The sequence below is a fragment of the Myotis davidii genome, unplaced genomic scaffold (assembly GCF_000327345.1).
Source record: "Myotis davidii unplaced genomic scaffold, ASM32734v1 scaffold217, whole genome shotgun sequence".
In the NCBI taxonomy this organism is placed as follows: domain Eukaryota; kingdom Metazoa; phylum Chordata; class Mammalia; order Chiroptera; family Vespertilionidae; genus Myotis; species Myotis davidii.
In genome coordinates, this window is record NW_006290034.1 from 9,827,900 (window position 1) to 9,852,945 (window position 25,046).

At 46.2% G+C, this 25,046-nt stretch overlaps 2 protein-coding genes and 1 long non-coding RNA gene across 5 annotated transcripts in view; 1 reads left to right on the plus strand and 2 right to left on the minus strand.

Annotated features, from left to right (window-relative positions):
* TTF2 (transcription termination factor, RNA polymerase II) overlaps positions 1 to 10,541 on the plus strand; it is a 34,404-nt gene extending 23,863 nt beyond the window's left edge. Inside the window, exons 15-23 of the mRNA XM_015563539.1 lie at positions 173 to 264; positions 1,109 to 1,191; positions 1,577 to 1,710; positions 2,486 to 2,656; positions 4,858 to 4,916; positions 5,738 to 5,888; positions 6,580 to 6,662; positions 7,797 to 7,871; positions 9,699 to 10,541. Coding sequence (XP_015419025.1) covers positions 173 to 264; positions 1,109 to 1,191; positions 1,577 to 1,710; positions 2,486 to 2,656; positions 4,858 to 4,916; positions 5,738 to 5,888; positions 6,580 to 6,662; positions 7,797 to 7,871; positions 9,699 to 9,843 — 993 coding nt within the window. The 3' untranslated portion in view covers positions 9,844 to 10,541. The remainder of the gene's footprint in view (positions 1 to 172; positions 265 to 1,108; positions 1,192 to 1,576; positions 1,711 to 2,485; positions 2,657 to 4,857; positions 4,917 to 5,737; positions 5,889 to 6,579; positions 6,663 to 7,796; positions 7,872 to 9,698) is intronic.
* A 4,074-nt stretch (positions 10,542 to 14,615) lies between these two features.
* Positions 14,616 to 25,046, minus strand: part of LOC107182971 — a 15,428-nt gene continuing 4,997 nt past the window's right edge. Inside the window, exon 2 of the long non-coding RNA XR_001513745.1 lies at positions 14,616 to 15,462. This is a non-coding gene — a long non-coding RNA (uncharacterized LOC107182971). The remainder of the gene's footprint in view (positions 15,463 to 25,046) is intronic.
* TRIM45 (tripartite motif containing 45) lies at positions 16,549 to 25,040 on the minus strand. Of its 3 annotated transcripts, none has more exons than XM_015563478.1 (7): positions 24,438 to 25,040; positions 23,983 to 24,057; positions 22,105 to 22,838; positions 20,641 to 20,770; positions 19,938 to 20,052; positions 17,974 to 18,100; positions 16,549 to 16,832 (listed from the first exon to the last, which is right to left on the minus strand). In XM_015563478.1, the coding sequence occupies exons 1-7, from the start codon at positions 24,923 to 24,925 to the stop codon at positions 16,684 to 16,686; spliced, it is 1,818 nt and encodes a 605-aa protein (XP_015418964.1). In that variant the 5' UTR covers positions 24,926 to 25,040; the 3' UTR covers positions 16,549 to 16,683. The 3 variants fall into 3 exon arrangements, with proteins under 3 accessions (XP_015418964.1, XP_015418965.1, XP_006763118.1); XM_015563479.1 differs by having other exon boundaries at positions 17,974 to 18,134; XM_006763055.2 differs by lacking the exon at positions 23,983 to 24,057.

Consider the following 25,046-nt stretch of genomic DNA (forward strand, 5'->3'; position numbering starts at 1 on the left):
TGTGTCCCAGCAGCCCTGCCGTGCTGTGTGTTAGCAGCCCTACTTTTAGGGAAGGGTGGAGGCTGCTGTCCAGCCTTGACTAGACTTCCAGGGTCAACTCTGGGAATGTACTCTAATATTCAGTTAATTTCTGTAACTTCATCCCAGCTGCCTTTTCCCTTTACTTTCCCAGGTGGTGCTGCCCCAGCGTACATTTCAGTTGCACCGTCTAAAGCTTTCTGAAGAGGAAGAGACTGTTTATAGTGTCCTTTTTGCAAGATCAAGGTGTGTGCCAGGAAGAAGCACCTTCTCACATGTACTGTTGCTTTTCTGTCCTTGGCTTGGCAGTGAGTCGAGTGTCGAGTCTTCTCAAACTGTATTTAGGGTGTTACTGATAAGGCGGATACCTGTTCCTTTTTTATAATCTCCGTCTTGCTCCTTACCCCCTCCCCAGCTCACCTTTGTCTCACTGACATTGAAGGCTTTTGAAGCTGCTCTTCATTGGCTTCCTTGCACAGAAGTGCTAGGGTATGGTCACTGCACCAGGTCATCTGGTCCTCGAAGGGCCATGTTGGGAAATTATCTCTTTGACCTTTCACCTGTTACCCAGCATCTCATTGGAACTTAAAAACAAAAAACTGCTCCGTAATCCTTGTCATCTGGTCTTTGCACTTTCTGTAAAACCCTTCTCCTTCCCTGACTCCAGATTTACTCTCCCACTACCTCTCACTTCCAGCATAAATGTGTTTTTTCTCTTTGTATACCTCATATTTATTAATATTCATCAATAAATAATATTAATAAAACATTATAGTAATTAATAATATCAACATGTCAGTTAATTACATATTAATATTTAATATTCTGACATTTTGCATTGATATTTATTAATTATTTAAAAATGATTTTGGGGAGGGCAGAGGTGGGGAGGATGGGGAAAAAATGATTTTGGGGGTTTTCCATAGTTTTCGTTGCCTTTGGGCCAGTGCTTGCTATGAGCCTGACATAACAAGTCCACCTTTATAGTTTTTCAAGGTGCTACTGCAAGCACAGTTAAGCAGTGGCCATTGTAAACCTATTTAGTTGTAGCGGACATTATATGTGCATTTTCTTTTTTGATCTGAGGCAGATCAGCTCTCCAATCCTATCTAAAAAGACAGGAAAGTGGGGATAAGCAATCTGGACGAAGCCCTGATAATCCATTCAGTAGAGGTAAGCAGTGGGGCACTCAAACATAACTAATGACAGTGTGCAGTCAGATTCATAAAATTACAGCAGGGAGGTTGTGGATTCTTGGTATCAGAGATTTGATCTTAGCTGGGAACCTCAAACCATAGTGTATATACTGATCTGTAAGCATCAGTCCTGGTGACCTAAGCTTCTTTTTAATTATTTTCAAACTCTGATCTATTAAATATAAGTAGGTCAATAAAGAAAACCAGCATTTCATTTGGCTTATTTAGTATAGAAGTGTTACAACTAATATCATTGAGCCTCAGATCAAAGAAATTTAAAATAGCATCATTTAGTTCTTGATTTGTCCCCATACCTGTTTTAACCCCTCACTGTTTCCTGTGGTTTGTTTTCCCTCCTGAAGTGGCACAGGAGTTTGGGTCTAGTGGGCCTGGACGCTCTGTGGCCACAGACTCACAGCCATCGAGCACCGTCCACATATTGTCACAGTTGTTGAGACTCCGCCAGTGTTGTTGTCATCTCTCTTTGCTAAAGTCGGTAAGAAAAGCCTTTAGCTTCATGCCCAGAATGGCTGCCAGGAAATTCCTGTCTTTCTGCATCTGGGACCTAGTCTGCTGGACCAAGGAAAATGGGGTTTGCGTGTGTCTTTGGTTTTTGGTGGGGCAGAAAAGAGGGTGCTTGTTTATTTTACTTGGTTTTACATTAATTTTTATTGGTCTTGATAATTCCCATGGTGTTGAGAACAGTTTTTATTGTTTGTTTTGTTTTAAATAAGCTTTTTACAAAGAATGGAAAATAGCATTTTGTTAAGAAGGAAATCATTTATGAATACTTTGGTATTTTAGGATATCGTGAAGCTAATTTAGTTACTTTTTTTTCTGCCTTTAGGCAGTAGGACTTTTAGGTCTAGTTATGAAAACTCAAGTATTCATACAATTGAAAAAGTTGCCTTTATGTTTGAGAGAGGTACATCCATAATTAAGAGGAGTGTTTTATTCTTTTGAGGAGTAGTTGTAATGTATCTTGATTAACAGTACCTTAATTTACTGTACTATCCCAGCTGGGGAAAAAAGAATGATCATGTGATCTATCTGGCAAGTCACTAAAAAGTTTCATTATTTGATTTATCTTCAATCTGGTGAAAAAACTTGCAAAATTACATTTTTAATCATGGTTTCTCTGAAGAGCTACTGATGATCAATGAGAAGACATTTTGCTGTGTGAAGGGTTAACAGTCAGCACTTCATTGGCAAGTCCTGTGGCTTGCCGCCTCCGTGCCTACCTGCTCCCATCCCGTCTGTCTCCTGCTCAGGCCCTGGATCCGACAGAACTGAAGAGCGAAGGCCTGCTCCTTTCCCTGGAGGATCAGCTCAGCGCTCTGACCTTGTCCGAACTCCAGAACTCAGAGCCGTCTGCCACTGTTTCCCTGAATGGCGAGTGCTTCAGGGTGGAGCTATTTGAAGACACGAGAGAGAGCACCAAGGTACTTCGTCGCCTCTATTCTGGCAGACAGAGTTGGCCTCCTCACACATTTGTCCAAGAGGGTACAGTCCTTTGATGGCAGAGCTAGAACTGTTCGATTTTAGCTGGTCAAATTCTCCCTCCAGTCTTAAATTCTAATTTTATTTCACAAATAAAACTAAAGTTAGATAGTGGGCCAGCCCAGGCATGAAGGCAGCTTTTCGGTCATGGATTACTGGGAAAGGAGCCGATCAGGTTTACGCTGGGACAGGGCCACAGTGAGCGAGCAATTTGTTTTGGGAAAGCTTTAAAGGGAAACAACAAAGGCTGGACCCTAGAGGCTGTAATACATCTGAGTGCCAATGGCTCTGACTTGTTGAAAGGCTTCCATCCGCACTAGTGTTTCCCACACGGCCTCCTGTCTCCATCAGTCATTCTGTTCTGCTCATTAGAGCTCTTTAAGGCGGAGGGCCCTGTTAGAGGAAGGCTGAGAGGCGCTGCAACGTGAGCCCTGCCTTTCATCTCATGCCCACTGCTAGCCTCAACCTCTTTCTTCAAAGGCTTCTTAAAAAGTAACTAGAAAGGCGGTCACTGCCAAGGGATTGGTGTTACTTAAGAATACTTTTAATTAAAATTTTAAAATATTTACCTGGGTCTTTACCACTAATAACTGAGAGAGACATAAGAAGAGTGCCATATGTGGCCAGACTTCCTGTCCTGGCACCTTCAGAGTTTGTGATTGGGTTAAAACTTACATTCCTAATAATTCGTGTTCCTTGTCTAAACTCGCGTAATGTTTATTCACAAGGCTTCTTAGCATAAGCCCATTAGCGATAGCTCACACCACTGAGGTTGCTCTGTGAAGGGAAGGGAGTTTTCTCTGGTTACATAAACCTGAGCTCAGGCAGAATGTCACTGGGATTTGACCCCAGCACATGGACCATGAATCCTACTCACAAGAGTTTTCTCAAAATACTTGTGGCCATTCTTTTCACATGGCAATCAGAGCACCTTCTAGAACCTCGAGTTGCCAAGATACCACACACTACACGTACCTGCTTTTTTTCCCTACTGATTCAAAATGGTACGGTCCTGTGACTCCCTTCCTGCCCGGCATCAGCACGTGTGGGGGCCTCTACAGGTCACTGCTATAGCCATGGTGTAGACTAGTGTAGGGGCTGAGGGACCTCAGAATTCATCTGGCTCAACCCAGTTTTTTACTGATGTAGAATCTGAACTCGTAACGGGAAGTTCCAAAGTGATACAGTCATATGGCGGCAGAGTAAGGATTTTCTTCATCTCCTGGTTCCTGGTCTAATTTTCTTCCTCCTCCACCATTCTGGGGATGACCTCTGGGGCCCTTCGGAGGCTTTTGCAAGGTCATTCACATTAGCAGTCAGGAGGAATGCACTGAGCTGCTGTCCAGAGTCCTGCCCATGTGTTCTTATTGACTGTCCCCTGTGGACTCAAATTTGACAAATAACCAGAGAGATTGTTTGGACGCTTTAGCAAGTGTTCTCAGTCCGGACACATCCTCTCCTTCAACAACATTTGGAGCAGGCCTTCAACTGGGGAAAGCCTTTTTACACTCTTCCCCAAACGTTAGGATGGAACCTTCTCTGGTCTAGTCGTGTGCTAGGGGTACAGAAGTGAACCAGACATATGCAGGCTCTGCCTCCTTGGAGCATCTCAAGTTATGGAAGCAAGAGATGATTAAGTGAGCAGTTAATATATAGCATGAAGACGACCTTGGTGATTGAAACAAAATGTGCTGTGGTAGCACGTAGGCAGTGGGCACCTGACCCATACTTTGGGGGCTAGGGAGGACCTTCAAGGAGAAGTGACATTAAGCTGAGGGGGAACAGAACGGACAAAGATGAGACAAAGCATGGCTTGGTGAAGGAAGAATTTTCGTATGACTAGAGTGTCGTTTGGGGAGGGCAGAGAGAGAGATGAAGCTGGAGATGGAAGCAGAGGCCAGAGCAGCCAGGATCAGTGTACAGAGCGTGGGCTTTATCCTCAGCGGGGAGCCACTCAAGGGGCTTGAGCCCGGGAGGAAAGTGACACTGACATTTTAGAAATAGCTTTCTGGCTGCAGAGATGAGAGTGGGGTAGAGAGGGTCAGACCAGAGCAGAGAGGCCATCCAGGTGCCGCTCAGTAATTCCGGAGAGGGACAATGAGAAGAGTTCTTAAGCTACATATGTTAATGTAACCTTTTCCAGATTTCATCTCTGTTGGCAGAATTGGAGGCAATCCGAAGAAATTCAGGGACTCAAAAGAGGTAAATGTGTTATCTCATTATCCAGGTATTACGTGTAATTAAGCAAGAAAGTTTGGTATTGCTGATAGTTGCAAATATTAGTTTTTTATATTAAGGACCTTGAGTCATATTCAGCAGAAAGCACTGACGTTATAGCCCAACTTCCCTCTGATTTCTAATTAAAGTATTTGTGGCACTGATTAGAAAGGAAGTCCCTGGAGGATCAGAGAAAGCTAAGCCTCTGAGAAGTGTTTAAAAGTAGAGCAGTATCTAAAGAGAATCAAGGGTAACAGATGCAAAAGGGAGGGAGAACTGCGTGAGCAGGCCGGGAGTCCATTTGCTGTTTATTTCAACTTACGTGTATGTTATAAATCTGCATCTGTATATGTGAAATATTTTTATCTAAAAACTTTAAACTCTAATTAACACAGGATGGAGAGGTTGGGTGAGGGGAGTAGAGAAGTCCTAGCAGCTTGTTGTTATGACTGGTGACGGGTCCCTCTCTGCAGGACCACAGAGCTCCTCTGGGTGAGCACTCGACCCCCAAATAGTAGGAGGCTGCAGTGCTTACCGGAGTCTCATCACCACTGTATCCTCACTTCATTCAGTGCCGGGTAGATCGTAGGCTGGATCTGGAGCATTATAATCTTTCTTACCATGTCGCAATTTATCTATTTATCCACATATAATCCTAAAATGTGACCTAAGCATGTGCCTTTCCCCTGTAGGTAACAGAAGGCCTTTCCTCTTCCACATGACAACTGAGTCTTAAGACTCACAGGGGCATGACGGCTGCAGATGAGTTTAATCTGTTTGGGGGGTTGTTTTGTCCTTCCTCCCAGTGTCATTGTCTCTCAGTGGACCAGCATGCTGAAGGTTGTAGCCTTGCACTTGAGGAGGCACAAGCTGACCTACACCACCATCGATGGCTCTGTCAGCCCCAAACAGAGAATGGACTTGGTAGAGGCATTTAACAACTCCAGGGGCCCCCAGGTATGAGCTGGTCATATTAGAGTTATAGAATTAAGAGCAATTTTTTCTCAGTAATACAGAGAATTCTAATGTAGCTGCTCAATTTAAATATATTCATAGCTTTGATCCCTCCAGGTCTTTTAAATTTCTTAGACATTTATGGGGTACATATCAAAGTATGCAGATACTCTAAAGAGAATAAAATATGAGGGCTAAAAGGAGAGGGAGAGCAGAACTGGGCAGGTTCAAGAGAATCTTTGTGGAGGAGGCAAGTCTTAAAAATGGGTAGGATTTGGAGATGAGGAAATACGGAAGTGGAAGAACAAGGCATCTGATGATGGATAGTAAGACTTTGGAAAGCATTCGTGAGCGACAGGAGGATCATAGAGGTGCTGAGGATGGGGGTGCAGAGACGGATGGGATAGACAGAATCTGGTTAAAGGGAAGTGTATTGAGCTAGCCACCCCCAGTCCTCTAGAGTGTAGTATTTGTATATTTTGGCAGGCGTATAGAGTTTTGAGATTCACTCAGCAAAAAACTGAAATGAGAATTTTCTTAAAGGCGGGGCATTTCACAGTTTCAAAATAGTGCATTTACGGCAGCTGAAGGAAATTCGATAGGAACTCGGTGCTGCTCTGTACTGATGCTGGCCTTGAACCTGGGACAGAGGAGAGTATATTACATGGAGTTACTGATGTGCTTTCTCTTGTAGGTCATGCTCATCTCTCTTTTGGCTGGAGGTGTTGGTCTAAACTTGATTGGTGGAAACCACCTCTTTCTTCTGGATATGCACTGGTAACAACAGTTCTGGATTTTTCTTGAGTTTCACAGCAGAGCAGGGGACCAGCAGGCTGGAGGGGCAGCAGGACCTGCCTTCTTTGTTGACTCGGCTCTATCAGTGTTAGGGAGATGCCGCTGCACACGTGTGTGGAGATGCAGGGCTAGTGGACAGCTCTGAATTCCTGACCAGCAAGGCTTCAAATGCTACTGAAAATAGTACATTCACTTTATTGTTATTCTAACATCTGTTTCCATGGAAACTGGGAGCAAGGCTTTTCCTATGACTAAGACCTAAGACCTGCATCCCTCAGTTCTGACTTCACAATACCATATTTCAGACATATGTGTTGACCTCCAGGGAACTCTCAACCCTGGAAAAGAGGGAGCAGCATTACTCTGTCTAAAAGGAAAAGGGGGAGGGATTTTCTAATTATGTTAGGACTACACTTACCATGTCGCCCTGGCCTCCCACGTAGCGTCAACACCAAGAGCATAATAGCAAGCACCTTTCCTGGAAATAAGATAAACGAGTATGTGTTGTCAGGACAAAGTGTCATAATTAGTCCCAGCTTTTGGTTTTCCGTTTATGCCAGCCAGGGATTGCTGCACGTGGGTCTAATTCTCTGGCAGTTGAATCACAGAATATGAAAGCTGAGAAAGGAATTCAGCTCTCATGTTTCCAGGTAGCAGCCAAGAATGTAGAGGGTTGAGGTTAGATGACTTGCCCAGGGTCCCCCAGCTAGTTAGTGACTGAATTTGAATGTAGGTTCCACCTCTGTTACTTACTGTTTGAACTGATGATAATGCTGAGTCACTATTAGCAGTGGCCCCAGTTTCTCATTAGAGAGCGGGAAATATCTGACACCACACTGTCTGCGGCCAGTATAGCCAGGACAGGGATCTGCAAGCTTTCTCTGTATATAGTTTAGGCCAGATAGTCATTATTTTAGGATTTGAAGGCTGCATAGGTCTCTGTTGCATATTCTTCATTGTGGGATTTTGCTTGTTTTTACGACCCTTTAAAGCTGTAACAACCATTTTTAGCTAAAGAGCCATACCAAAGTCAGGCTGTGGGCTGGATTTGCCTGTGGAGTTGGCTGCCCTGGCCTAGGATGTCTGTGCCTTTGAGCTTTACCTTCTTTCTACCAGGAACCCCTCACTTGAAGATCAAGCTTGTGACCGAATTTATCGAGTAGGACAGCAGAAAGATGTTGTCATACACAGGTAAGTACGGGTCTCCCAGGACCTAGGACCCTCCCCAAGTTCTGCTTTCATGCCCGTCTTTCTTGGGTAGATTTTAATAGAATGTAAAGTATTTGGTGATCGCTTTACTAATGATGCTACTGAGGCACATGCGCCCTTGGACTCGCAGTCAGGAAGGGAACACAGGCAATTGGAGGATGACCTTGGAATTGGCCTCTGCAAAGAAGAGCAAGTTCTCTAGAGTAGTGAGCCTTAGCTCAGTCAGGGCAGCCCATGAAACGACCCTCTCCCTCTCTTGCTTATAACTTATTTTGACGTAATTTCAGACATATAAAAAATGTAAGAATTCTTATAAGAATAATACCAAAAATATCCTGCGTGTGCATATGTATGTGTGTGTGTGTGCATGTACATGAAAACTATTTTCTGCACCATTTGAGAGTAAGTTGCAGGCATGCTGCTTATTTATCCCTAACTACTTTATTGTGCATTTTCTAGAAATAAGGACATTTTCTTACATAACCACAATAAAATGGTCAAAATCGGGCTGTTAACTATGTACTAGTGATAGAATACCTGACCTATGGACTTTATTCTGTTTGCCACTTGTTTCAATGACGTCTTCTCTGCAAAAGAAAATCCTATATCCTGTGAAGCATTCTGTTGTCATGACTCTTCTCTCCTTTTATGTGGAACAATATCTCAGTCTTTTTTGTGTTTTATGTTTGAAGAAACAAGCCAGTAATTTTGTAGAATAGTCCTCTGCTCGGGACCCCCTTCTCTTTAGAGACAATGAAACCTGCCTTGATGCCACAGTCCTCTAGCTATGGGCCTCTTTTTCTCCTTCCGTTTCAGGGCCACCATTCCTGGAGAATTAGAAATCACTGACTCTCTTTACTTGCTTACCTCCCATTCATTCCTCAGACTTTACCAACTGACTTTCACCCTATCGTTCCACTGAAATTACTCTTGCTAAGGGCACCAGTAAATCCCAAAATTTGCCAACTACAGCGATTATGCTAGCTTTCCTGTCTTGAGCTCTCTTCTCACTCTGGATGCACCTCTCCTAAAAATCCTGTGGACTCCAGTAACTCCCACATCTGTATCTTCAGTTCCAAGATCTCCTCAACTCCAGACCTGATCAGGATCTGAATTGACTGCCCAGATTCTCACCCATTATTCATTGAGAGTTAACTCCTCGGTGGAGCCTCCGTCAGTACTCCAGACAGATGTACTTGCTCCTTTTGCACACAGGACATGCTTCCATCATGGCACTTTCTGGCTAGTATCATTATTGTTTATTTTAATCTCTTTCTTTTGGGTTCTCTTTGAGAGCAAGGCTTATGTTAATCTCTCTATACCTACACTTAGCTTAGTACATGGCATATAGTGAATGCTTAATCAGAAGAGGTTGCGTGATTGAGTGACAACAGTGGCATTTCCTCAGTTTGTAAAACCTGAGACAGTGTGAATTAGCCCCAAAATCAGATACTCTGTTTAAACCAGCACACGTGCCTAGCAGAAACTTCTTTTCCATCTTATCAAGGCAGAGCTGTTTGTGTAAAAGCTGGCTCTCTATGCTTTAATGGACAGGGATATCTTTTGCTCGCATTTCTCAATTACCTTGCTGCAGAAAGAAATAAAAAAGTCAGTCTGAGTCACATCATTTTAAATGGACATATATTTAGTCTGGGTTGTCTGGGTTGCCTAAACTTAAGAGTTCTTAACCAAACCTAAGAAAGCTTAAAGGAAGACACCTCATTTAAAAACTAAAGCATAAATAGAAGTTTGAACATGTTATTAGATATGCTGCCTTGGTTTCTAATTGTTTGCTTGTCTGTGTTTCAGATTTGTTTGCGAGGAAACAGTGGAAGAAAAGATCTTACAGCTCCAAGAGAAAAAGAAAGATTTGGCCAAACAGGTTCTATCAGGATCTGGAGAATCTGTCACCAAGCTGACCTTGGCTGACCTCAAAGTCCTTTTTGGCATCTAACTGCCTGTTTGTAGAGCTCAGAAGGGTGCCACTGTTGGTGTGTGTGAGGATCTGGGAGCACGGCCTAACCATGGTCCCTTGGGCTCTCCTTGAGTTCCATGTCACCATCACGCCTTCTGCCCTCCTCACGTGAGGCATACGCTTACCCCCAGAACTGAGTGAGTGACACAAACCGATACATGACTTGAGATGAAAGAAAATGTCTTTTCGCTGGGTGACTTTGGAAAACAACTCTGGGAGGGTTGTGCGGAAACTTCAGTAAGAGTTCTGTTGCCTTTTTCTTGTCAGCTGATGGGGGCCTAGTGTTACTGCCTTTCTCACATCTCTCTCTCTCCTGCCCATGAGGCTGCTCCTGTAACCGTCTCTTTATGGGCCAAGCAGAGAGTGGACCCACGCCCATTCCTCTGCAGTGGTCTCACTTCCAGGCCCTTCTCCCTCTCAGGGTAAGATCAGAGAGGTGCCCTGTACATCATTGTGTATTGCTGTCGTATCGTGTACGATTTGTGGCATAATTTATCATTTTTATCATTTTTATAGTTTTTGTATTTTTACAAATCTACAGTACTCACAGCATTTAGTATTGTTGTGTTCTTTAGTCTTTGTACCATTGTATCATTTAGCATTGGTACAGTCTAATGTGTTTGACAGTGTAACAGAGATAATGCTGTGTTCATTAAACCACATTTCCTTTCCTCCTGGGTACCCAGAGAGCCAGTCTTTACTTCAGTTACATGGTCATATTACTGAGTTCTCACCCGGGAATGAGGACAGAAGTGATGGAAGTCATTTTTTTATCTTTCCTCTAAAACTTTGCAAGAGATTCTTCAGGCTGTTTCTTCCCTTACCAGCCCACTGGATGCAGAGGACCCGATGAAAGATTACAAGGCCTCAGAGAATTGCAAAGCCTCTAGATTAGAGATTCGTACCCTGGTTTTTGCCATGGACCCTTTCGGTTCCTGAATGACTGGGACAAAAGTCTTCCCCATATGTGCCTCCCTGCTCACCCCAGCTCACCCACATTGCACTGTGACGGTTTTTAAGGCACAGAGATTTTAGGGTTGTTTCTATAAGAGTTAGTTAGTACCCTAATACAAACCCTTTAGAATTTTATACTTTGGGAAACGAGTCAGATTTCCTTCTTCCCATTAGCAGCCTTTTCCAGAACACTTACTGTGCTAGTTGTGCTGGAAAGAATTGTAGTTTTTCCTAGATAGACCACTACCCTCCTTTGAGTTGGGAATAGGAAACGAAATCCTCTGTTAACCCAGTCATGGTCTGCAGATAGGGGCATTGGAACCTGTTTAAGCAAAAATGCCTTTCTAGGACAAGGCCTAAGGTAGTGATGGCAAACCTATGACACGCATGTCAGAGGTGACATGCGAACTCATTTTTTTGGTTGATTTTTCTTTGTTAAATGGCACTTAAATATATAAAATAAATATCAAAAATATGAGTCTTTATTTTACTATGGTTGCAAATATCAAAAAATTTCTATATGTGACACGGCACCAGAGTTAAGTTAGGGTTTTTCAAAACGCTGACACACGGAGCTCAAAAGTTTCACCATCACTGGCCTAAGGCCTACAAAGGGAAAGATATTATGGCCTGGTAGGAAGGGTTCGGTTTAGAACTTAGACTTAACTCCAGTTCCAGGTTCACCTTGGCAGGCGGTGTAACCTTGAAAAAAAATCCTTCACTTCTCTACACTTTGGTTTCCATATTTGTAAGGCGGGTATTGTTTTCAGAACTCAACAGCCACAGTGCGGTCGCTGGTAAAATCAGGAAATGAGAGACGTCAGATCACCCTCCCAGAGGTATGCTATAAGGTCAGCACACCCGGGCAGAGATAAGTGTCACCTGAGCAGCAGTGGCTCCCAGGCCAGCAAGAACGTACGAACCCTGCCTCTGCCCCTTGCTGATTGTCTGATATTAGGCTGGTTACAGATTCCCCGCACATCTCCATTCTGTTACCTATAAGATACCTAGATTAGCATATAGCTCAGTGTGCTCCACTGGGAATTCACTAACCGACACACCTGCTATGACCCGTTTGACTAGATGGACAGTGGGTCTTCATCGGAAAGCACGTTACATGAACATAGTCGGTGTTCGTTCCAAGCACTGGTTAGGACAGAGGAGCTGTTAGCTTGGAAGTCCAAGTATTCTTGCTCTTGGTCCAGAGAGGGATGAAGGGATTAGCCTACAGTATTCGGAGTCCATGGACAAGTGTAATCTGCTGTAAGATTCCTTCTGGCATCATAAACAGCTTCTCTAGTGTTCCTTGTTCTGATGCTGAGCTAGCAAAGCCGCTTAACTATGTCGTGGGTAGGTGTTCCTGTAACAGTGAGATGCTGTTGATTAGATGTGTATGCAGTAAAATTCGGAACCACTGTCCTGGTGGCATGAAATATACTAAACATGCACCCTTAAATTCTAGCCCCAAGGTGAAAATTTCTCATGGATTAATTAACCTAAGTGGCATTCTGGTGACTATCTCAAGCTCACGTTCATTTTAGTTACCGTGAGTCAGTTTTTTAAGCATAACCAGGTAGGTCTTTGCCCCCTCCCAGGGGGTAGTGGTCTCATCGAGGTGCTGCCCTCTGAGTCCTGGCAGAGCCAGGCAGCCTCCCTCTCTGACACCACAGCTGCCAGGTCTTGTTCCACCTGCCTGCCCACCTCACCAGACTTGGGCAAGGATGAAATAAGATAAGAGTTTTGTAAACCGTGGCATGCCATACAAACACCAGCGTTACTGCTGTGGGACCAGGCCTGGGAATATGAGAATCCGGCTGCAGCAGGGGTGTGGCTGAAAAGCCAGATGGTGAACATCTGTCACCAAAGCGCAACACTGCTGAGCACCAGTTTACGGGGTATATCCCATGGGACGGAATTGCCTCATGCAAGGTTTATAGTTTGACTTCTCTAGCAGAGTTGATCAAAAAAAGGGCATTCATTGTGCTTGCCATAGCTGGATGGAACCCTGGCCCTTTAAAAACCCGCCAAGGTTTTTAAACCTTGCATGCAGTCATCATGAACACCAGTGGGTGGAATGACATTTGTGGGACGCGGCCCATTTCTCTAGGAGTGGTGATGTAGAAGGACTCTTAGGAGCAATGGGTGGTTTCCTCTCTGATGGTCTGTGTTGCCCAATGAAGTGGCTGTCAGCAGGCCTCAGGTGAAGCCAGATTCACCTGCGCTAATGGGAGGACCATGGACACCAGTGCTCGGTGTGGCCTTTCGGGTTGTCTGAAGTCTTGCTGTCTACCGTAATGTCTGGAGAGAATTGGGTTTACAAAGTGGGATATTGTACTGTGCTATGTAGCAACTGCAGTCACAAAGTGAGGTATAGTAGGAATTTAGAATTCCTAGGCATATAGCTTAGATTAAAATGTTTTCATAAATAAAAATGAAGTGAGGGTCAGTTCCAGTACCAAGTACCACAGGACTCAGTAGCTAGGGGACAAAGCCTAGCCCCTAGGGAAGGAACAGGCACACACACATGTAGCTACATGGGATCTTTACTAGCTTGAGTCCCTTTTTCCAGAATCGACAGCTGACTCTCAATGTAGGTAGAGATTTTATGTGAGAGAAAAGGTCGGGAGAATACTCTTACTGCTTAATTATTTATACATTAATTAAAATGTGTATATTAAATGTGTCAGGCACTACTGGGCATTGAAAAGGTAAAACCAAAACCAATCCCCATCCTCCTGCGGCTACAGTCTAGGAGGGGGACAGGCATTACTCAGATCCTCATGGATGACTGTGATGTGCAATGGTGAGATCCACATGGAGAGGTCCATGTAGCTGGGGGAGCTAAAAACTAGGAGTTGACCTGCTTAGGGAAGACTTCTCTGAGGAAGTGATGAGGGAATTGGACTCAGTATGTAGAAAGTAACAAGGCCAAGAGAGAAATGCCTCTTCCCTATTCTGCTTAATTCGCATTCACTTCACCCAACCGCCTCTTCACTGAGACAGACCTAACACCCGGTGTACAGCCCCTGGAGTGAAGCTGAGCGACTATTGCACTTTAGAGATTAGAGAGTGGGTGGGCTGGCAGGTGTCTGTGTGTGCTTGTTACCCAAGACAACCTCAGTGTTTATCCTTTACAGTACCCCAGGGGACGAAGACTAATTATGGCTCTTTTTTCTGACCTGTTAGCACCAGAGGTATAACTTATATCATAATACTGCATCGTGTGATGCTTCAGTGCTCACTACTCAAAGGTGATTTCTGAAGCACTTTGCTACACTTGGGGACGATTCCTAAATGCTCAGACTTCTTTTTCTCCTTATCTTGGAGTCGTGGGCTCTGCAGCTCATTCATACTTTGTCAGGTTTTTCAGCTGGCAGGGTAGCTCAATTAAATTGAGTGTAGATTCCACTGTAGCGTAGGCCAAGGAACACCCCTACCCCCAACTGCACAAACTTTCTTAATATTTGTAATGGAACTGTTGCCATTAATATTGCTTAAGGGCTACGGTATTTGCCAAAACCTAGGTATCTTATAGAAGTTTTCTGTTGCTCATCTACGGTAGTGTTATCCAATTATTGAAATCTTTTCCAGCTGAAATAAATAAGCTTTTTATCCTCATTTCTGAAATCTGATTCATTAAAAGACCGTGGAGGGGTGGGGATGATGTAAATACAATAAGCTTTTTCGTGGCAAGCAATTCCCTAAATGTCTGAGGTCATTAGAAAATTCAAGGCTGGTCCCTATGGTGCATTTATCCAACATGTTTGAAAGAGACCGAGATTTTTTTTTCTAAGTGGTATTTGGTTAAATGGCAAATAATCAGATTTTTATTCATTCAACAAAATATTGATTAAGCTCTACTGTGTGCCAGGAACAATGTAAGATACACAGGTACAATATAGTAGTTAATAAATGCCAAATCTCTGCCTTTATAGTGCTTACAGTCTAGTATAAGAGGACAGACAATAAACAAACAGAATATATATGGTAGATGGTGATTAAGCCCAGTAAAGGTAACATGGAGTCCTGGTGAGGGGAGGATTGCTCTTTTATACAGTGTACTTAGGGACCTCTCCAGGAAGATACTTGACAAAGCAGAAACCTGGCGGGGGGTGAGGGGGTGGGGGGTGATTAGGCTGCAAGACAAGAGTACTTGGAGGGTTTGAGAGCACCAGGTAGACCAGCGTGGCTGCAACAGAGTGATGGGCGGTGGGGCGGGCGGGTAGGGAATGAGAGAAGAGCAGGTCGTGCAGGGTCTACATGCTGATGCAAGGACTGGATTTGTTCTGAGTGCCATGGGAATCCACTGGAAGGTGTTGAGCAGAAGCTGATCGCCTGGAGGAGCAGGACTGCTGTAAAGGTATGAGGTTCTATCTCAACACCACTTCCCTTTATCTACTTCCTACTTGTGAGCCCTTACCAAGTAGTCATCTAGGCTCTGGGGGTACGAGATAAACGTGGTATGGGGGGTTGGGGAGGAAGGGCACTTCCATCTAAACAGCAAGCTCACATTACAATCCATTGAAATTGTGCTAGTGAAAAGTGGACACGGTAAAAGGAGGTGTTTATTCTGTGGAAAATATATAAAATGTACCTCAGGGAGAAATAAAAAAAAGGTTAATTACCAAAAAGTAAGGAACCAAACTGTTATCGGTGGGGTGTCCTCCATGTCCCCACTGGTTGCCAGTGGAAATGGGCTTCTTGCAATGTAACAAGAAAAGGAATTTTCTAAGACTCGCATGGGAGAATGAGTGATACTTACTAGCATGGAATCAAACCCCTGAGTTTCCAAGGTCCCATCTCCCTCTATCCCGCCAAGAAAAAAGTCCATTTTGTCTTTAGCAGAGCTAGGATTAAAGCCAGTGGCCAGGATTTCCACTTCATATTTGCACAGACCAATTCAGCACCAGGCTGCTTAGCTGTATTCCCAGAGGCAGTCCACTGCGTGTGGGTCTGCATGGCTAGGGCCACAGCGTTATGGAGGGAACACGGGAAAGTGCAGGGAAGCAGGAGCGGAGCAAAAGAAACGAGGAATAAGAGAATTCCTTTCGGGAGTTTAACCTTAATATTTTGTGCATTTACAGTGATTTCACCCTCTAGTCAATGATCCTGCTCCTAGGTTTGACTGACAGGCAAGCATCTTTCCTGTATCACCGGACTTTATTGTGTATTTTGTGTATGTGTCCACCTTCCCCTCCCCCCAGTGATCTGCAGTGACTGGAATGGTGGTCCCCTGGAGAGTGTGAAATTGCAGCTTCCTGGCGAAGCGCCCAGATGGCCATGCTTATAATGTCTGGCCTCCCTTTTGCTCCTTTCCTCTTTTTTTTTATATATATTTTAATTGATTTTTTACAGAGAGGAAGGGAGAAGGAGAGGGACAGAGAGTTAGAAACATCGATGAGAGAGAAACATCGATCAGCTGCCTCCTGCACACTCCCTACTGGGGATGTGCCCGCAACCAAGGTACATGCCCTTGACTGGAATCGAACCTGGGACCCTTCAGTCCGCAGGCTGACATCCTATCCACTGAGCCAAACCAGTCAGGGCTCCTTTCCTCTTTTTAACTAGCTAGTGACAAGAGTAACAACACTGTCCCCATGATCTCGAAGTTTAAGGGCATAGGTACCTTCATACCCATACAAACGGAAGACAGCCTCCTTTGCCATATAGTGGTGGCGTCTTGTGCTCCACCGTCCACACATACAATCAGTGAATAACTCACAAAAAGTATTTGAGCTCGAGCATCTAGATAAGGCACTTTGTGTTTAATTCTATGCGTTTCTTCAGAATTAATCGAGGTCCGCGGTCTTCTGGTGATCTGAAGCTGTGCCGGCTGCAGCGTTAGCGGGTTGACCTAGGAAACCGTCAGAGTGCCACCGTCCTGAGGAGACTCCTTGCTGTGCTCTGCCCACCTGTCCACGTGCATTCGGACTTCTCAGTAAACTTCCCACAGCATGACCAGTGGGGGCGACCTGGGTGGCCTTTGTGTCCATGGCCACAGCCTAGGTACCCACCTGTGTCATACAAAGAGGAGAGGGAAAAACACCATCAGAGTGAAGTCCAGCTGTTACCATGGAAATTAAAACTGGCAACATTCCAACTCCTGGATGTGAAAACATCTAATAAAAGCCTGGTGAGGGGAACACACTATCAGATGCCCCTGTAGTCAGGAGGACTCCCAGGACTGAAGACAGCAAATCAAGTAAGGCCAGCCGAAGTTCTGAGAAGAGTGTTATTTTAACATGGTGCTAACTCAAGGAGATGCACTGGTTTGGATTTTAACTCTGAAATAATTCAAATAAAAGAGAAGGCTAGAGTAGTGGAAATAAAAAGGAAGATAGATCCTAAAACATTTATAGCAAAGGGTGCAAAAGCCACACTTAAGGCCCACCATTGGAGTAACGACACAATAGAATGCTTTTAAAAACTGATCTCTTGCCTGAGCTGACCCCTTACCCCTGAGAAAAGAGTCAGACCTGGTTCAATTGGTTTAATCATCCACGCCCCATCCCTGCCTCGTTTGGAACTTCTTTAACCTTGTACTAGTAAAAGGAACAGGATGGGTTAACATTTGTTATCCTGCCAGGCTGCTGGAAAGGGCAGAACAGGAAACCAAGCATCCAGGGAGAAGCAGGGCTCATGGGATTGGTGAACTATATCAAAACGAAAAGAGCTCAGAACTTGTAAGCTTGCTGTTTCAGTGTTCAGAACAAAGAGGCTTTAAATGAAAGTTCTAGAACTGTGGTACTTGTATCCACAGACTATATTCTTTCTTTCTTTTTGTTTTGTTAATCCTCACACACGGATATTCCTCCATTGATTCTCAGGGAGAGTGGAAAAGAGGGAAAGACAGAGAGAAACATCGATGTGAGAGAGACATTGATTGGCTGCCTCCCACATGCCCGCGACCAGGGCCGGGGCCAGGGAGGAGCCTGCAACCAAGGTACGTGCCCTTGACTGGAATTGAACCTGGGACCCTTTGGTCCGCAGACCAACGCTCCATCCACTGAGCCAAAACAGCCAGGGCCACAAACTATATTTCTTAGAAACAAAGCCTAAGGCAGAATATCCCAAACTCAGTGTCCATGCTAATTCCCATTGCTGGGAGATGGTCCCAGAGGGGAAGGACTTTCAAGAGCGACTGGCCCTCCTTACCTGGCATGGTGCCCCCACAGGCACAGCGAGCAGTTTTCTGGCCTCCACTGGAGCAGAACGTGCAGCAGTGAAATACACCCGGGTGTGAATGGTGCTTTTTCCTCACGGTCACAGTGAATGGCGAGCCCTTCAGTGTTCAGACCAAGAGCAAAGAACAGCACCTTACGTATGAGTCAACAGGGATGTGCTGAGCATCCATGTCTAAATGGAGTGCAAGTCACAGGGCCTGCCCTTAGAGGGAATCACTCGGGGACAAGAGCTAACTGGGTGCTCAGCTGGGTGGGCCACACACAAAGGCAGTGACAGCCAGGAGTCTGCGCTGCCCTCCTAACACCCAGACCACGTGACACACTGGTAAACCCCGCCTGTGCTTCCATGTCACTGCCTCGGCCTCTGGCTTCTCCATTCTCGAGGAATCTCGGGTAATTAGTGGAGCGCCACAACCACAGGCCCGGACACCCTGTGGTTCTTTCTCCAGTTTCTCAGCCTCACACGTCCTCCCTCACAGACTGAGCTACCTCCTTCCCTTCCACCCCTCCATCCTGGACATACTTGTGTACCCACCCATTTATCCTGGGACAGTGGAGATTTGCAAGGGAGAAAGGTTAAGAGCGTGGTTAATAAATTCTCAAGTTAGAAACTCCTACCTGCCCCCCTTCCTTCAAGGATAACTTCCACTCTCCAGTTTCTAGCCCATGTTAAGCAATAAATATTCAGTAAGTGTTGCTATGTGCCTACCCCTATGTGAATCATGCAGTCGGAAAGTACCAAGTCGAGAGTCTGGCACCTTAAAGCCTTTCAGATGTTAAGTCTCTCTGCCTTTAAAGAATTTACAATCTATTTTAAAAATAACTTGGAGTTTTAAAAAATGGGGTCAAATTCTGATTTTGCTATGCAGGTACGGTATGCTTTGACACATTTGGTGTCTCAGTCTAATCCAGCGGTTCTCAACCTGTGGGTCGCGACCCCTTTGGGGGTCGAACAACACTTTCACAGGGGTCGCCTAAGACCATCGGAAAACACATATATAATTACATATTGTTTTTGGGGTCACCACAACATGAGGAACTGTATTAAAGGGTCGAGGCATTAGGAAGATTGAGAACCACTGACCTAATCAGTTGATGATCTCCATACCTAAAAATGGTTTGGAGGAAAAATGAAATAAATGTATGCAAAAACACCTAACCCACTCTGGCACACTAGTTAGGCAAGCAACGTGTGGCTAGGGAACAATGAATCTTCTGGTGTGAAGACCACAGGCCTGACATGTCATGACTCTATGGTATTTGTGTCCCTGTCAGTGTTGATTTCTGATTGGGGGGAACCTCTGATTACGCAACTGTCAGCAGAGAGATTCTGCTGGACATGTTGAGTATGGCCCAAGTTTTTAAAAATTCATCATCTCTAACCAGAAACTGTTACATTTGTCTGTGGAGGTTGTATGGTAACCATGGTAACAGTTAAGCATATATGTCAACAGAGAACCACATGGGCAGCAGACAGATGACTAGGCGGTTGAAAGGAGAGGGTGTATGTCTCCCAATCGTATTCCAGTAAGTCCACCATCTGGCCATCGTCTGAACAAAACTGGAAAATCCTGAGCCAGATTATATTTCTTGAGTGTGTATTCTTGTCTGCTAGTAGATTGCCCCTTGTGATTAAGGCATCTTTCCCAAATTCAGAGTTCCAACAAGCCAACTGGGAGAATGATGAAATACAAGCATCACTGCCCAGAGGTAAAACGGGGGTCCAGAATTCTTAGTCACCAGCATCCTCTGGTAAGAATGAGTCACAAAATCTGGGGCACTTCTAAGGGAAGGGCAATAAGAAAGAAGAGAATCCTATTCAGTCCCTCTATACTGCTGATGCTATGAGAAAGGTCTCCATATCCGAAGGCGACAGAACCCACGAGGGTCAGGGGTAAAGGAGCTCAGGGAAGCGTACGCACAGGTCTCACTCACCTGCACGTGCTGCTCTTTGACGCAGACCAACACCTTGTAGATGCCAGGCTCCTTGGGGGTGTAGGAAACGCCGTACGTCCCGTCCTTGTTGTCTTGCACCATTGTTCTGACTGGACTGGACGGAGATAAGAGTTCCAAAAAGCCACTCACTCTCACAGCCTGCTTCAGTGACCACTATTGTAGGATGGAAACTACACCATTAAATTCAACCAAATTTTAAATGTTCCCCAAACAGGGTGCTGCTTCCCCCTCTCAGAAATTAATTTCACAACAGAAGGAAGCAAAATAAATGCTAACGTAATCTGCTGTGTGGGTGAATTCCTTGAAGACCTTACAGCTCTGCTGTGCCCTCCTGTACTCTGTCCTTCCCTTCCCTCACCGGAGCCCCGTAGCTCGGCTCCCAATACCATTGAGTAGCCAAGAGGGGCTGAATTTTGAGAAGGGAACCATTTGGCCAAATATAGACTATTTTTCACTCTATTTAAAGCTTGGGACGAAGACAATCGGGCAGATCAGACCTTTGGGAGAGAATTGCATATAGGCATAAAGCCCACACAAGAAAACACATCTGGTCCAATTGATCATATCCTTTTTAGCACCACAGGGAGGCAGATGGTAACCACTGCCCTTACCACTCCACTATTACTTCAGACCTCAAGCTTCCAGTGTCGTCACCCAGGACACGTAACTGTGTGGTACAGACCTGTCTTTCTTATCTTTCGGGACAACTGCGACTTGAATGTTGTCTCCTCCCCTGCCCATGCTCTCTCCCGCTGCATCCTTGCAAAGCAGGGTGAAAGAGGCGGTCTGTTTCTCCCGGGCTCTGTGCAGATCTGCAAGAGAAACACGCAGTCCTCACCCTCACGGCCAATGCGGTGACTACCTCCCCAGCTCAGACACCGTCTTGCTTTTTCTCTTAGAACAAAGGCTTGTGCTTCCTGGGCATGGTGGTCACCCTGTTCCCTTTCTCCTCTCTTCCCGTTCTGTCTGCCAGCGCCTGCCTCCTGGGAGTCTCCCCTAGTTCTCTCTCACAGCAGCTGCTTTTGGGGCACAGGATCCTGGACCTTAACGTCAGCCCCAAGGAAGCTTTGAAAATACTCAGGATTGGCCTAAGTATTCAGAGAAGAAAACCTCCAGACCCTGTGAGGGAGGCTGGTATCCCCAACACTACCCTCTCTCAGTGCAGATACTGCTAGAATAGGCTTGGACTCCATGCTAAGAGCCTCCACAACGCTGTAGTTCATGCCAAGGTGCTGGGATGTTCAACAGCAAGGACACAACAGAATACTTAAAAAAAATAACTGGACCTCTTGCCTGAGTGGATCCCCTTCCCCCAAGAAAAGCGCCAGACCTGTTTCTGTTAGTTTAATCATCCACCCCACCCCCGCCCCCATCCCTGCAGCCCCTAGTCCAGCAGTCAGATGAATGGGTTCAGGATCTACTGTGAGGTCTATGGAGGGTCTAAGAACCTCCTCAAATTGCCCGAGGTAGTGGGTGTTTCTTGGGAAAGAGCGTTCTCAAAGGGACCTGTGACCTCCAAGCAGTTCCCAGTTCCTGTGCCAAGTCAAGAGGACTCCAGGATACAGCCTTCCTGTCAGGGCTGATCTGTGATGTGTACGTGTGAACACCATGCTTCTTCTAGAACAGAACACTGTGGTCAATGATTGTCTTCCCCTACTGACTGAAATGCCTACTGTCTTCTTTTAAATGCCAATGGGAACCAAAAGGGATCCAGAAAGTAAACCATAATCCCTCCCTCCCTCCTCTGAAACTCTTCAGAACTGGATCGAAGCAATCTGGGGCCTGCCTGCTCCCTTCCGAGCACTCTGGATCCCGCCCTGCCCTGAAGTCTACGCTGTTATCTCCGAGGCGTACCATCTCAGCTTTGTCTTCTAATAGAAAGAGCATGATCCTTGAGGTCCTGGGTGGTGACTACATTTCTCAACTGGAAAAGGACCAAGTCTCACACCTGCAAGGGACAGTAGCTGTACCCTGACCAGGACAGATCGAAAGGTAAGGGCAAGGAAGGGGGTCATTGTCCTTTAGTAAACTGGCCAGTGGGGAGCTCCTCCTAGCTGAACAGAGGCCTCGCTGAAAAGCTACACATCTTTAAACACCAAGTCCCTGCCCACTGCCCCCTCGGTGCCAACGGGCAGTGCGTCCCTACCTTTTCCTTGAAGGACACATTTGGCTGGATCGACCTCTTTGGTATTGATGGCGCCGTACACTTCATAGCCGCGGCACCGGCCCGCTTTCTCCTGGGGAGAGAAGCATATCTTATCGTTCACTCTGGGACGGGCGCTGTACTCGACTTGGTTCAGCTTCGTGAGCCGCTCCACTACCACCCCCTTGGTGATGAGAATCTCCAGGTCACTGCCACTGGTCAGCAGGTGCTCGGTGAACTCCACTCCGGTGCGCATGTCTGCCAGCAGCTGCTCCAGCTGTGCCTTCTGCAGCTGCAGGGAGTTCTCCTGCTGGGCCCGTATGTCTTCCAGCTGCTTCAGCAGCTTGTCCCGGTGCTCTTCAATGGCCTTGATGTAGCCCTCGGAGAATGTTCGGATGTCGGCCGCCACAGCCTCCACCCGCTGCTGGAGGGCACCGTTTGTCTCTTTGACCTGGGCCAAGGCTTTCTCCAGGGCCTCCACGCGGGGCTGGGTGTTTTTGAGGAGTTCCCGCACGGAGTCCCCATGCTTGTGGATAACGTTGCTGGTGAAGTCACAGGGGTGCTCCCGGTGCGCCCCCACCACGCAGTCTCGGCACACAGGCTGGTCACACAGCTCACAGAACAGCCTCAGTTCCTCTGCAGGGTGTGCAGGACACAGAATAGCTTTCCCAACCCGGCTGTAGCCCTTCAAGTCCTTTAGGTCCACCACGGTGTGGAAAGTGGTCTTCTTCTGCCTCCTGGGGACAAGGAGAGTACAGAGTCAGGAACAGGAAATGAGGGGACCGTTCTAGTTGGGAAACAGCCCAGCAGTTGTAAGAGCATGGTCTCTTAAGTCAAACCAACCAACCTTGATCTAACCTCTGACTGACTACCTGATCCTCTCTGATCCCAGTCCCCCATCTGTGCAGTGGGGATAGTGCAGCTGTGGGCAAACTACGGCCCGCGGGCCAGATCCGGCCCGTTTGAAATGAATAAAACTAAAAAAAAAAAATAGACCGTACCCTTATGTAATGACGTTTACTTTGAATTTATATTAGTTCACACAAACACTCCATCCATGCTTTTGTTCCGGCCCTCCGGTCCAGTTTAAGAACCCATTGTGGCCCTCGAGTCAAAAAGTTTGCCCACCCCTGGGATAGTGCGTACCTGAGAGGGCTGTTGTACGGGATACAGAGTAAACTAGGGCTCTCTGGCGCAGGGCATGGCGTTGCAGCACTAAGTCCAAATCTTAGAACTTTACCCAAAGAGTTAAACTGGCAAGTCTAGACAAGAGCCACAGCCTCCTCCTCCAGCAAGCTAGAGGTGAGAGCACGGTGAGAACCCAGCCCAAGAAACCCCGGGCCACTGAAAAGCAGCCAGCTGGCCCCAGAAGTCTCCTTTCATCTAAGGTGTTGGTAGAGCATTTCCTTTGACCAGTGCCTATATCACTCAACGCAGCAAGCTAGAATTTTCCTCAAGAGTTATCAACAGTAGAAAGAGTGAAATCAATGATCAGAATCAAAGCTCTTTGAATTCCTCTTCTCTGTAGCTCTCCAGAGATTCAGGGGAACCCCTGGTAAGCCCTGGTGCCTGTTGGGGCAGAGGAGTGGCTGCAGAGAAAACAGGGTCAGCTGTTTAGCTGGCAGCAAGACAGTCAGAGTTACACGTTAAAAATAGACCGAGGACCACTAACTTGTTCTGTGGGTGAGGCCAGAGAATAAATGGAAGGGAGAACTTAAAAAACTGCTTGACGCTAACCCTAAAACCCTGGTTATTTTCCATTCTGATGTGTTGGAATGAGCCCTGGGGTGCTCCCTGTGACTTCATCTTACACTGGGAAGGCAGCATGGACTAGTAGAAAGCAGATCTGGATTTCAGAGTCAGTTGTTACATGTTACTTACCAACTGTGGGGCTGTGGCAAGTCACACATTGCGAAGCTAGTTCCTTCAATAAATAGCGGGGCGAAGCAGTGCCTACTTTTTTAATAAGAGGTGCAAGGATCAAATGAGATTGAGGCAGGAGCCATGCTATTTTGTTCATTCTCTTTCCCCAGCACCCAGTGCAATGACCCAGCATGCAAATGGCTGATGAGCCAAGGACACCGTGAGCGTGCTTTGCAAACTGAGAAGGACTATGCAAGCCTTTGATGCTGTCATTACCACAGGTATTATCTAAGGCTGCAGGAATATACTACCATTCTGGAGTATTTGCTCTCGGACTGTAGGTTGCTCTCTGACCTTCCATGGCATTTGAGAAAACTTTCCTTTCCATCCGCTCACCAAGGAGGGATGTCTGTCTCAACACCTCTTTCTCCTCTGCTCATAAGCCACACGAGGTAGGGGTATCCCATCTTTACCTATGGGCCTGGCAGCAGAAATGGCAGAGATTGGCTTTGCAGGTCTGACACCTCTTCTCCACGTCCCTGTCGCTGCACAGGTCACACACCAGGCCCTGGCCTTCCCCACACAGACTCTCCAGCATCACATCGTTCATGGCCAGGTGGTCTATGGTTAAAGCTTTCACTCCACCCACGGGCAGGTCCACCTGCGCATCGCACACTGGGCAGAGGATGCCGGTCTGCGGCCGCAGGCCGGGTGGCTTGAGTTCCTGGAATAGTGACCCCTCAGAGCTTGTGTCAGAGTCTCCCCCTCGGATGTCCACTACTGAGAAGGGTTCCAGCTGCTCCAAACAGGTGGTGCAAACTGTGTGCAAACAAGGCAGGAGCCTCGGGGCTTGGAAAAGGCCCATGCACGAAGGGCAGTGCGTCTTGCCGGAGTTCCCAAGGGCAGGCCCACTGGGGAGTTTGCCCATGAAGCCCAGCAGCGGCTTCCTCTTTTCTGACATATTCCCCACGTTTATGCCCAGTATCAGAAAAGGCCCCAGGCAGCTCTGCAAGGAAGTAGTTGATTAAGCCCACCCAAAGCGAAAGCTTCCGGAACGTGAACAGAGAACATGGGGAACCGCT

Bases quoted from the DNA above. Each gene is read 5' to 3' on its own strand.
- TRIM45 (XM_015563478.1), bottom strand. From the start codon at position 24,925: ATGTCAGAAAAGAGGAAGCCGCTGCTGGGCTTCATGGGCAAACTCCCC. The intron at 24,058-24,437 runs GTAAAGATGGGA...TTATTAAAAAAG, and splicing joins TTCTGCTGCCAGGCCCATAG to TAGGCACTGCTTCGCCCCGC. The intron at 20,771-22,104 runs GTAGGGACGCAC...TTTCTCTTGCAG, and splicing joins ATGTGTCCTTCAAGGAAAAG to ATCTGCACAGAGCCCGGGAG.